Source organism: Narcine bancroftii, chromosome 14 (genome assembly GCF_036971445.1).
Source record: "Narcine bancroftii isolate sNarBan1 chromosome 14, sNarBan1.hap1, whole genome shotgun sequence".
Taxonomy (NCBI): domain Eukaryota; kingdom Metazoa; phylum Chordata; class Chondrichthyes; order Torpediniformes; family Narcinidae; genus Narcine; species Narcine bancroftii.
Window position 1 is genome coordinate 16,501,019 of NC_091482.1, and position 13,254 is coordinate 16,514,272.

The following is a 13,254-nucleotide window of genomic DNA, read 5'->3' on the forward strand; positions in this document are numbered from 1 at the left end:
ATCATCCATTTGCACAAGTACAACCAGACGAAACAGCCTTCTCCGGTCCTCGGTGTAAAACACGCTGATATTCATTCAGGCATAACACACCTGCAGACAAAATATACATATACAGTACATACATAAAGATGGATGGAGTTATTCCACGTAGCAGGCATAACTTGGTAGGTAGAGGTGGCAGTATGCCTTCCGCAAGTTCAGGGGAATTGGGAGCATGCCACAAATTTATACCACAACACTGCAATCCATTTCCCATGAAGATACAAGGAAACAAGTTGAAGCCTGACAGCCAATATTGCACCGGAGGTGGTGCTGGCTGAAGAATAACACTGTCTTCTGCCATCATCATTCATTCAAATCCATTCATGTTAATGATGTTCCTGCCTGAGAACAGCTATTTTGATGGTATCTTATGCCTTCATCTTTCTGTACCACCCTTCACCATATGCCCTTGCTGTGACCTCAGAACCTTCTGATTTGGGGTCCAGAGTAGGACTAATATGGGAAATAAAACATGAAATATTACACCCCTTTCAGCCCACTATGTAAACCTACTACACCACAATCTCATTTTTTCCCTACCTCCAACATTAACCCTCTATTTCTATTATATCAGTGTGCCTATCTTTGTATTTTCAATGTCCCTATTGTACCAGCACCAACTGCCCTCCTCCCCAACCCCTGTCATTACATTCCAGACACCCACCAAAAAAATGTACTTCTGACATCTTCCACTATGCCTGGTGGAATTACGTAGGCATCCCTAAGTCATCAACTCTTCTCCTTTCTGCTGTTTGGACATGTTAAATGGCCGGACATGTTTAAAAATCACTCTCCGCCTTGGGGCAGGGAACAATTAAGGTACAAATTGCAGAGTTTGCAAATATCTGCTCTGATACAATCTCTAGCCCCTTTTCCATAGGCATCCCAGTTTATTGGGTGTGCAGTGCCCCGGGATAGAAAGACCTTTGTGTGGTTTCCATTGGGTCACCTTTAACTGGGACACTAATTGCTTTTCCACTGAACACAACTCATCCCCAAGGATCTACCTTCATCTGGAAATGGGTGACTTTCTGTTGTCCCCTTTCCACTGGTTTTGTCAGCAAACGCCGGGAATACGAGTAGGTTAATCCCCAGCGTGAAATGATGTCATTTGACGCTGGTGTTCAATGTTCCTTGTCCACTGGACCCTGTCCCAGTGAATTCCCAGTGGAAAAGGGGGGTTACATTAAATATCTCTGGTTTAATTGTTATTGTAATTCATACAATAAGACTTTTTTTCCTTTACAGGCATCAACAATAATGATAAAAACCTGTATAGAAATGGGAAGAAATCTAAGCCAACCTGCTGTCAGTGAGTCTCGCTGCCAACATACAATCCTACCTTAACCAAAGATTTGTCTCGCCAACAAAACATTGGCACCAACTGCTCATTTATAGTAAGAAAACTTGTTAAAAGCTGACAGAAGGAGGGCCTTCTGCAAGGAATCCTGCTTGAGAATGTTTCCAAATATTGCTGTTAACTCACTGCCATTTGATGTTAATTCTCTCTCACTCTCTTTACCAGTGCTGATGCCCAGTTTAACGACAGCTGGCTTAAAGCTGGTGCTGGAACCAGAAAGAAAAGCATCGTAGAAGTTTTTTGGACTCCCTTTATCACACTTTTGTTTACTCACTTTATGACCTCATAGGATAGGAATTCATCCTTGGCCACACACATGATGTAGCAGCACATGGATGCGGAATTTTACTTTGAAGTTTGGTAAAATAGTATGGAACTTGGGAGTATATTTCCATCCCACTATATTGTACATTTAGCCTATGCAGCTGACAAAATATTCTCACCTCTCCAAACTGAACTTAAAAATCAATGCTGTGAAGTAGATGTTACAAGGACAAAGAGCTGTCACTGCCCCACATTTCTGTGGACTTTCCAGATCTTGTGTGTGGGCCACATGCTTTGGATGGAAGCCATTTAATTTTCCACCTATTTACATTAAGGGGTGGGAAGTTGATTATTCCTGCTTTTGCCATTCCTGTTGGTTCAATAGGTCCAGGTGCCAGACCAGGAGAATCAGGCCAATGTCAGACAAAGTGTAAAAACTGGGCGGGATTGCACATCCTCAGGGTTCTCAATCTTGACATTTGAACCAAAGTCAATACTCTGCATACTGGAGCAAAATGTGACTTGGTAACGATCACATTTTATCAACTTCAATGGAACCAAATTTCAGAAATAAAATTCAATGTCCATATGCTGCAATATCATGTGTTTATTAAATTTTGAATCTGAAATTCAGTCTAATTGAAGCTAATGGAATGGGTTTCAAAAGGGGAGTATAACACACACACATTTGTGGATTTGGCACATGTAATCAGTGACAAATTTCCAGTTCAGTGTTTCTGTTAGGAGAAATATGTTACCATTGTGACAGCATCTTCTACAGGTTTTCTAACACCTTAATCCTTCTAACACAAATCCATACAATGAAATTCATAATGTAAATATTTTTAGGATGGTTTTTGGTAGATAAATGAATGGTACTTTTCTCTTTCATATATTTGAGACATCATTTGCAACACTCATCTACAGATGAAATTTGAACAGAAATGTAAATCAAAATTACTCTGGATCACTTTCACGGAGAGTCAAGGTGCTGTGAAGAAGCAGGCACTTGCTTCCTGGTTGCATTGACCTCGGACTTAAGGTACAGAGAGGATAGTTCTGCAGGGTGGAGCAGATATTTAAAATAAGGGGTACAGGGATTTATTCCCCATTTCATTGTCTTGATACCTCAGGAGGTCAAAAGGGAGAGTCCTTGCAGTCCTCAGTTTGGATCCCTATTGATTAAAGAAGCAGTTAGGCAAGATGTAGCCCAGGAAAAAGAACTTCTTCAGCTGGGATTTACCTGGCTGCTCTTTTTAAATTCTGGAATATGCCAGAATTTTCCCCTCCCCCAGATAAAAAGACTGAACATCATTACATCGGTGCATGGAATGTTTGCTCAGTGTTTCGCAAGTATTAAATATCTGCATTACTTACTTTAAATAGCTCTTTAATTGGTTTTTTAAAATAAACCTTTTTTGTTGCCATTTAAAAAATATTTGTACATTCTGTCTGCTTAGTCTTAAAATTGATACTGGCCAATTTTCTTTAATTTAATTGTTAAAAGCTCATTTATTTAATGTTTCTCTGATGCTTTGGACTTGGGCAAACATACGAGGACAATTGGTAGCATGGGATCAGAATACATGGAACAGAGGGAGGCCATTGAGCCTTTTAAAGTAATTCCACTATTCACTGTGAACAAGGCTAATGTACATTTTAATTTTTTTTTAAGTTTAGAAATACTGCACAATAACATATCCTTCTAGCCCACAAGCCCATGCCACCCAAATACCCCAATTAACCTACGACCCCCATACGTTATTTTGGAAAGGTGAAACTGGAGCACCCAGAGGAAGCCCACGCAGCCACATGGAGCACGTACAAACTCCTTACCGTCGGATTAAAACCCAGGTCTCTGGTGCTGTAATAGCATTGTGCCAACTGCTACGCTAACTGTGCCAAATTTTAGCTTATCCCCCACCCCCTTGATTCCGTAATCGTAATACCCTTCCCCAACCAAAAGATTTTGTTCTAATGCAATACTGCTAGATCTTTGAAAGTGCTAACAGCTTGATGAGTTCGGACTGCAACAGGGAGCTGAAATGCTCACGAACCTCCGCAACTTGACAAAAGATCCTTTAATTAAAATGTACTTCTGCAATGCTGTGACGTGCTCACTTGTGGCACATGAAACAAATTAATACTTGTGACAAAATATTACTTACAACAAGTTTGGTAGGGCATTCTCTTGGTACGTGCCATTCAGTTTTCTCGTGGATTTAAACCAGCCATTCTCAACAGGGATCTTATGGTTCCCCTGGGGGCCGCAGCACATTTAAGTAAAAGCCTGGTTTTCTTTTCACATGTAACATAAATGCAGTTGGTAGGAGAGAAGTATGGAAGAAACCAAAACTTGACTGCTTCACAGAGGTGTGAGGGGTGGGGAGGGGGGGGAGGAAGACAGAGTCGAAGGGCATCCATAACCAATAAAAGGCTGACAATGGCTGCTTTATTCTCTTCAGCTTGATACCTTTTTTTTAAAAAAAGCCAAATCTGTTAACAGATCAGTGTTATGGAAATAAAGGATGTAGGACGGACAGCTCATGATTAACTAGGACAGCTAGGGCTGTTGGTTTTCAGTCAACATATGGCCCTCCAAGAATGCAGCAAGCATAATTGAACTGTAGGTCTTCCCTACGTTCTTGCCTCATGTTCCAACATTTTTTATACGCAAGAGACAGTCTGTCACCTCTTTTCCCCAATCACACAAAACTGTATCATTTAACATCATCTTCCTCTTTCATGCAGCTGGTAGCAAAAACTCTATTGCTGGCAGTCAGGAGTTTCTGGGGTCTGTCCCTCACCATCATATGGTCACCAATGTTAGTCCCTCAATCCTTCTTATGCATGAACTGTCCACATTGCTTGGAAGAAAAAAAAAGTACTCAAATTGGATAGCATCACAACATAGTTCTGTAGACTTACTTTTTAACTGTTAATTCCACTGTATTTTTCCTTTCTATCTGTGAAGTACTTTAAGGTTAACGTACTTTATGTATTCAGATCCTCTTCGTACCAAAATTAATTCTCTGCAGCCACAATCGTTCTCATGCTAACCTGACCAACATTCCTCTTTACCCAAGCTACTTGCAATGATTAATTACTCCTAAATTGTACTTAACTGCAATTAAGTAATCAAGTTGTTTAAGATAACTTGATAATGTGTGAATAGGCTTGTTTGGTGGCATGTCACCAACATGACCACGAGATAAATGTTGAAATGAGCCTTGAGAAAGATGTGTTAAAAAGTTAAAGTATCTACAATAACTACAAATCAATATCTACAAATCACCATTTTAACTTTAATTGGGAACAAAATATGCCCTGCTGTTTACAGAATTCATTGGTCACGGCACACAAAATATTGCTTGATTTATTGACAAGTGGGAGTCACCTTCATTCATTTTCAGCAAACTAAGTATCAAATCCTGATTCAAATGGAATATATGTGGGGGCAGATTTAACTTTTGATAAAACTGCTCCCTCTGTTCAGTGATCTTCATTTAATTAATTGACTGGGAAATTAAGGAGATTGAATAATGGGGCATTGATCCATATCTATACGGTCCCCATGCCCTGCAAAAATGAAATCCACCTTAAGGTAGTGTAGATTTGTTCAAGTAATCTGGACACTCTTTCCTTGAAGTAAAAACAAAATGCTGGAGAAATTCCGCAAACAGTACACTTTATTTAGCAGAGATAAAGATACATAACCAACATTTTGGGCTTGAGCCCTTCAAGCTATATGATGCTTTACCACTCCTTCCTCGAAGACGGATTATTATTTTGTCCTAAATTCTTTTGCTTACGAGTTTGCTAGTGGACAGATATCTGCAATGGCATTTTATTTTAATGTAGGTTTGGCAGATGTACAACTGGCATCCACTTAAGGAAGAGTAAATAGGTGACTTGCAAGCGCAAAAATTTGGAAACTCAAGCAACTAGTCTTAAAAGACCGAATGATGGGAGAAGACTGAAACTGCAGTGTATAGCATGTTAAGCAAATGCACCTGAATGAATGGTCATTTGTGCCAAAGCACTGTGGACAGAAAGTAACGCATAATAGTTGACCTGAGATGTGGGAGCCGGGGGTAGAGGTAGTTAGATTCCATTTTAATTGATCAGATCACACATGTAGGAATTGAATCCCATCAAGTGAAAACTAAAGTGCATTAGTCCAAGATTGAACTCAGTGAAGCCATAAGAATGAGAGCTTGGGCAAAAAGAGAAGTTAAAAGGGTCGTGCTTGCTTCTAAGATAATCGCGGAGAGTGTCACATGTTGATGGAGGCGCAATTGCTTCTTCCATGCATACGTTTGTCACGACATATCATTTTCTGCATATTTTTTAAATGATCATATTTTAAAGGCTTGTAGCTTTGTCCTCACTGGAGTTTTCAATTTACTGTAGAACCGTACATGTTCTTGAAATAAAGATCATTTTGTCAGTGTAAGAGTCCATCATGTGTTAGATGACAGAGAGTGAACAGCTGGATATTGAGAGACAAGTTTGGTAAACTCAAAGGTGCTTATTAATGCAAGTTTTTCCCATCAGCAAGAAGTGTAAATGCAAACGCTTCATGGCAGAGTCTCTGATATCAAATACCTCAATATGGGATGGTATGAAACAAAACAGAATTAGAGCAAAGAATCAAGGGGCTCAAAAATATGTGAGTGGTTAGAATCTGAAATGCCCAGCGGGTGGAAAAGTGCAGGCAGATTCAATCACTGCATTAAAAAGGCATTTCGAAAAATACTATGAAAGGAAAACAAACGATGTTGGGAAGGAAGGGAGAAGCGGGATTAGTGGTTTGCTTCTTTATATGCTAATTCCTGTGATTCTGTAAGTAAAATTTGCCAGCATTGGACAAGACCACCTTCCATCTCTGTGTTGCACACAAGACCCAAGGCATTTTGTCGGGTAAAATAGACACCCTGCACAGAAGCCCATTTTCTCCCAATGTGGTGAACTTTTGAGATCAACATGCTGCTGAGGAGTGGATTAGGGTGGGGAGGGAGATAAGTAGGGATGACGTGCATGGAGGGCTAAGGTGACGTTAGGTTGTCAGGGGTGGAAAATCAGGGGAAACTTGTTCAGCTGGATGTGGGTCTGCTGGAGATCTTGTGGCAGGGTGAAGGGCAGGAAATCACACAGGGCTGAGCGAATTTGAAAGTCTGCAGACACTGTGATTGTAGTACAAAACACTCCAAAGAGCTGGAGGACCTCAGCCGGTCTTTTCAGTGTCTACAGGAAACACAGATATATTGCCGTTTTGGGTCTGAGCCCTTCTTCAGGGCTGAGGCCCTCCAGTATTTCGGCATGTCGTCGATCACATGAGGCTGAAAGAGATGAAGATAGTCGGGGGGAGGGTAATCATGGAGACACGATGTCAGTCCAGAGGATACGTACATCAATCAATGACAAGGAAAGATGAACAAAGGGGCCTTTCGACAGGAAGATCAATGTCTTGGGCTCTTTAGCACCTTCCCAGGAAAGGATAGGGCCTTGAACCAACCACATTTTAATCTGCACAACAAATTAATTTCCTGAGTATTATATCCTTCTTTTGATCGAGTCCTCTGGAACCATGTGATGTTTCACTTATTATTACATTTGGTCTCAAAGACTTTGAAGCTCTCCAGGTATTTATTGTTGAATTGTGGCTGCAGGTGCTCAGGGACACAAGTTGAACACTTGTATCTCTCTTTAATTTGCTTGCCTCCCTTCGTGTCCTCGATGCAAATTGCAGCAACACCTGTTAAGGCAACAACAAAAAAAAAGAACATTTCCGATCAGATAGAGGAGGAAGGCAAGATGACCAGGCCTTGCTTGTGGAAGGAAGTTGCAACATCTTCCAAATATTTCAGAAAGACTGCAGGGCTTTAATTCTGACTGCCTATTCAAAATTCCATTTACGTTGAGCAAAGCTGGAATATAACAATGACCAAATGAATGTACTGCAACCTCAATGGCCCGAAGCCTTGTTCTCCCAGCTCTCTTGGCTTATTTTTGATTAATTATACATCCAGGATTTCACCATTGCAGATGTTGCTCCAAATACAGTAAAACCTTTGGTATTCAGAATTCAAGCAAATGGTAAAAAAAAAAGAAAATAATTAGGAATACGATAATAGGTTAAAAAAATGCACAAGTTTAAAATTGTACAAGTAAATGTTCTCTGAAGTTACACATCAACCTTTGGTGAAAATGGGAGCAGATACTCAGCCAGCGGCGTGCCTTGGTCATCGTAGCTGTTTGTATAAACTTGTGCTGGAATAAGGTGGCGTCACCCAGGACGAAGAACTGGCTGATGCTGCTGCTCGACTTTGGGGTGACCCTCTTAAAGTGTCTTCTTATCCCTGCTTAGTAAGAGTCACCCTGGTCAGAGGCTTTAACTGTAAACTTGTGGGGAGGGGAGGGGAGGAGTTAATTATCTATAATGTTATTGTAGAGGGGAGGAACCTGCAGATGCAGCAATGGTTAATTTTTTTCGAAGAATGTGACTGAAAATAAAGTAAAATGCTTTAAAGTTTCATGCAAGTGAAGTTTGTTCTGTAATAGTGTAGCATTTTTGACTTTTAAACTGTTTATTCTTAATGCAAGTGTATTAGGCATTGTAAGAGAAAGTCTCAAGCAACCAGAAAATTCACTTATCCGGCATCATAGATGCTGGGTACCAGGGGTTTTACTGTAGTAACCCACATGTTCTTTCATTCACTGTAGAAGGCACACTCTCCTCCCATTTATCTCATCTTGCTGAAATCAGACTGACATCCCATTAATGATGATACATCAAGCCAGCTGGCCCATCAATCATTAGTGCCTTGCTTATCTATGCAACCTTGGTAACCAGCTGTTAATACAGCAACCATACACGGTCTGTGGACAACATCTTTACCAAATGTTCAGAAGAAAGTTTCTGGGGAACATCTCTTAAGCTTGCCGAAAGTCATTAGTGTGGAAAGGCATCACAGGAGGGAACAAGGACAAAGTGGCCAAAACGGGCCTATTTCAGAGTTGTACAATCCTGATTCCAATGGCTCGAAGATACCCATGGGAGACAGGAAGTTAGATTTAACAGATGGATGGTCTCATTTTCCTCCCCCAAAATGAGTGACTGTTAGCAACCACAAGATGCATCAAGAGTTTTGGAGCACATTTTCCACGGTTCGAATTGCAGTGATGGGGACAGGTGGGTGAGGGGATGGGGGTGGGGAATGGGGATGAGAATTGGATGGTCTCAGCTGTGTCAGAAAACAATCACCCACCGACACAACATGAATGCATATTTTCAACGTCCATTTTTAAGCACATCGTTAAGAATTGAATGGCTCTCATCATTTTACCACAAGTGGGGATATTCCCGTTAATCATCACCATGGCGGAAAGTGCGCAGTGGACGCAAGTTACCAGCACTGATCAATCAGCTGTTTGCACTCTACCTGCTACAGTTCCACCTTCTTGTTCAATGAGTGTTATTGCTGCTTCCATTGTTCCTCCGCTCTCAACCCACTGGTCAACCAACAGGATTCGCAAACCTGAAATAATAGTTTCCAAAGTATTTTTCTGGATAGATGTCCCTTGCGATAAAGGGCTAATGAGAATGATAGCAAACCTGCACACTGTTTAGTTACAGACTCATACCATGGAAACAAACCCATTGAGTCACCACCGTGCACCCACTTGACCTCACCCTACACCAGGGTTTCCAAAACTGGGGCTCCATGGAAAGGCGTAGGAGTTCTGCAGAAGAAATGACGGGAGTAATAATAGTCGACCTGTTTTTCTTTCATTTACTTATCACCTCTTGTCTTTAATTCAATGTGTTCCTGGGACAGCAGGAAACAGTGTCCTCCACCCAAAGAAAACAAAATGGCGTGATGAGGCCTGACGTCAGCAGCTCGGACATCGGGCCCAAGCCTCATTTTCGTCTCCATGTACATTTGTCTGAAACACCGGACGAAAGGGTAAGTGTGGCAGCGCGGCGGACAGAGGGGGTCCATCCTTCCCCCCACCCCCTTCTGAGTGAGTTCTCACAAGCAAACTGTCCCCCCCCCCCCCCCCGCTGGTTAGATCTCTTCTGACACTGATTCTGGGGGTGCCAAGATTTCCAAATGCTCTCTATAAGGGTTCCATGAGCTGAAAGGTTTGGGAAGCCCAGCACTATTGGCATTTTATCCTCTCCACATTCCCATCATCTGTCCCTAGATTCCATTACTCTCGACAAAATAAATTGCTCAGGGTTCCTATTTTGTTCAAACTGGTTTAACACGACTGTTATCTCCACTGATTGCTGATGGCTTCCAACAATTTCTGCTTTGTTTCATGTTTCAGCAGATTTTGTTCGGGTTGTCCATTCCTCTCATTTTCTGGGGATTTGCCAATGTTCATAAGCCAGTGTTTCAAAAGTATTCTGATATCCTAAGAATGTAATAATTCTTATTAAAGATGTGTCTTCAGAAAACCCTTATGTCTCTTTTATCTTGTTAAGGTTGCCCTTCAAATTCTCTTGTGGAGATCAATCGCTCCAATTTTTCCATAAGGCCAAGAGAGGTATGACTTTCTTCTTGTTGCTCTTCTCCATCCCCTCCTTAATTCATCAATGAACGTGCAAATTTTGATCTACTTCATTTCCATTTTATGTTTATTGGGATTGAGACAGGCAACCCCCAATTTGGTATCGATCATGGCAATCTGAACTATTTCGCTTTGTTCCATCGAAGCTTTTGGCTACAGGTATGATTTAATACATAACTTTGTGCTTTCAAAGTTAGTGAGAGTTAAAATAGTTTTTCAGGAATTTTTTTTTTAGATTGCATCCTTTTACGCTGAAGGACATTATATTTGAACGAAACTAGAAAATATCAATGATATTACTCAATGAATGGTCCTGGGAAGGACTGAGGAAAGGAGGGATCTCTGTGTCCAAATATCTCCGAAGGGGTCAGCATGGGTCGATAAGATGGCGAAGAAAGCCTATGGGATACTTGCTCTTTTTAGGCTGGGTGTAAAACAGTGGTTTTCAAACTCCCCCCCACCCCCAAATTCACATTCCACCTTAAGCAATCCCTATGTTTTTATCATACCTAAATGACTTCTTATGTGCACGGTTTCATCGCTCCCAAGAAAATGGGCCAATGACAATTTTTCTCGAGCAAAATATTTCAGTAACAATTGGGTCTAGAGCAGTGGTTCTCAACCTTCCCTTTCCACTCACACACCACCTTAAGCAATCCCTTACTAATCACAGAGCATTTATGGCATAGGGATTACTTAAAGTGGAATGTGTGTTTAGTGGGGCAGTTTGAAAACCACTGGTGTGAATATAATATCAGGGAGAGGTTTATAAACCATTGACTTGAGCCACAACTGGTGTTTTGTGTACAATTTTGGTCACCATGTCATAGGAAGAATATGTTGAACTGGAGATGGTGCAGAGATAATTCACCCACATTTCAGCTGTAGAGGGGAAACTGAATAGAGTGGGGTTGTCTTCCTTGGAGTGGAGAAGGCTTAGAAGGGACCTGGTAGAAATGAGCAAAATTATGAGGGGCACAGGATAACTGGTAGCAAACCTTAACCCCCCCCCCCCCCCCCCCCCACCAGAGCAGAGGCATCTCAAAATAAAGGCCAAGGTGCAAGAGATTTAGAGGAGATTTCAGAAAGAACCTTTACAGGTGGATGGAATCTGGAAATGATTTCCTGAGGAGGTGGTGGAGAAAGGTATTTTCACAGCATTTGAGAAGTTTAAAAATTTTTTTAGACAGTAACAGGTCATTTCGGCCCACGAGCCCGTGCAGCCCAATTACACCCAATTAGGCAACAACCTCCATATGTTTTGAAGGATGGGAGGAAACGAGAGAACCCTGAGGAAACCCACACAGACATGGGAAGAATGTACAAACTCCTTACAGACAGCGCTGGATTCAAACCCAGGCCACTGGCGGTGTAACAGCGTTGTGCTAACTGCTACGCCAACTGTCTCACCAATAACTGGACATGCACTTGATCACCACAGAGGCAATGCAACAAGTGCTGGTAAATAGCACTAATATGGATAGGATGTTGATGGTTTACATGGACATGTAGCAGAAGAGCTTGTTTCTGTGCCATGTAATTATGTTCACCAAGAGATGTGGCGGTGGAGTGAATTTTGGTCAACACCTTATTGAAAACAAGAAGGGAATCTGAAACAGCGAGCAAAGTAGAGGGGGTGGCAGAAATCTCTCAGAGGGAGGATGTTTCTTCAAGGTTGGCATTCCTCATAGAGAAGTGGCAATGAATTGACCAGTAATTGGCAAAACAAAAGGAGCTGGAAATTGGAAATAAAATCGCTCTTTATGGTTTTCTGATCTCTTGCATCTGCAATTTTTTGACCATTACACTTGAACTGCAGAACATTCCTTCTGTTTCTCTCCAAATGGCCCAGAACATAATTGAGAGATTAGTCATAAATTACTCATTTTAGGTTTTAAATGAGTAAATTCCCCTGTGACTTTGTCAGGCGACTGGGTCATAGCGGTGTATTTACCAGATATTAGTAGTTATCACGGGACCAATAATCCAGTGGTCTACTCCGGCAGAACCAGCCACAAATCCATTCAATCCTACAGTGGTCGATTGTGAATTCTATGCAAGTTTAATTTATCTTAAACCAGTGGTTTTAAAACTTTTTCTTTCCACTCACCTACCACCATCTTAAGTAATCCCTTACTAATCACAGAGCACCTATGGTACAGGGATTACTTAAGGTGGTATGTGAGAAAAAGTTTGAAAACCACTTAAACTCTTGAAAGAAACATAGAATGATGGAAAATATTTTATATCTCCACTTAATAGACTCCCCTCATTCAGGGAAGACAACCTGTTGCTATCTCTTCCGATTTAAACCTTGTGATCGTACAGATTCTATTACCAATGTGTCTATGTACATATGTACAGATGGTTGTGTAGGATGACTGTGATTGGCTGAGAGTGTAGCCACGCCCACTGGCAGGTCTTAAAGGATTGCTCCTAGCCAGACCAGGTCATTCTGGACTTGTCGACCTCCTTGTGATACGCTCCAGTCTTTTAGTCAATAAAAGCCTTGGTTCGGATCAACAAGTCTTTGGTTCTTTCGACACGCTTTACAAACCTTACTCCCAATACCATCCCAGATCTAGTTAATGATGCTGACATCCACGTCTCAAGAACATTTTAAGATTTTTCTTTGCGAGGCACCAACCTGCTTTAACTACATCGTGACGCAGTTCCATTATTTTCTGCCGACCTGTGTAGTCTGTGTAGGCCATACTCTTGGTCTCCACGCAGAGGTGACCTTCTTTGCGGATTGTTAAAAACCCTTTTCCAAGATGGTGGGCAATGGCTGCTCCTATATAATGACAGAAAAGATTTGGGTCTCAGTGTGATTTGCTAAATTCACATGTACGTGGCCTTCGCTTTGCCTCAGCTGAATGCTTAAAGCAAGACAATGATGGTCTTGGCCTCGTGCCTGTTCTCCTTTAAAAGTGAGATTAAAGATGTGGCGCCTATCACATCAAGTGGTCAGTGTCACCTTCTTCCTTCACAGCAACAGCTTGTTGTCG

At 41.5% G+C, this 13,254-nt stretch overlaps 2 protein-coding genes across 3 annotated transcripts in view; one reads left to right on the forward strand and one right to left on the reverse strand.

Annotated features, from left to right (window-relative positions):
* LOC138749853 (ras-related protein Rab-34-like) overlaps nt 1-6,122 on the forward strand; it is a 39,123-nt gene extending 33,001 nt beyond the window's left edge. For both annotated transcript variants that reach the window (XM_069911806.1, XM_069911807.1), the window contains exon 11: nt 1,291-6,122. In XM_069911806.1, the coding sequence (XP_069767907.1) occupies nt 1,291-1,358 (68 nt within the window). In that variant the 3' untranslated portion in view covers nt 1,359-6,122. The remainder of the gene's footprint in view (nt 1-1,290) is intronic.
* LOC138749854 (adenine phosphoribosyltransferase) overlaps nt 5,338-13,254 on the reverse strand; it is a 20,851-nt gene continuing 12,934 nt past the window's right edge. Inside the window, exons 4-6 of the mRNA XM_069911808.1 lie at nt 12,894-13,040; nt 9,112-9,207; nt 5,338-7,424 (exon numbers count right to left, since the gene is read on the reverse strand). Of these exons, the coding sequence (XP_069767909.1) occupies nt 7,267-7,424; nt 9,112-9,207; nt 12,894-13,040 (401 nt within the window). The 3' untranslated portion in view covers nt 5,338-7,266. The remainder of the gene's footprint in view (nt 7,425-9,111; nt 9,208-12,893; nt 13,041-13,254) is intronic.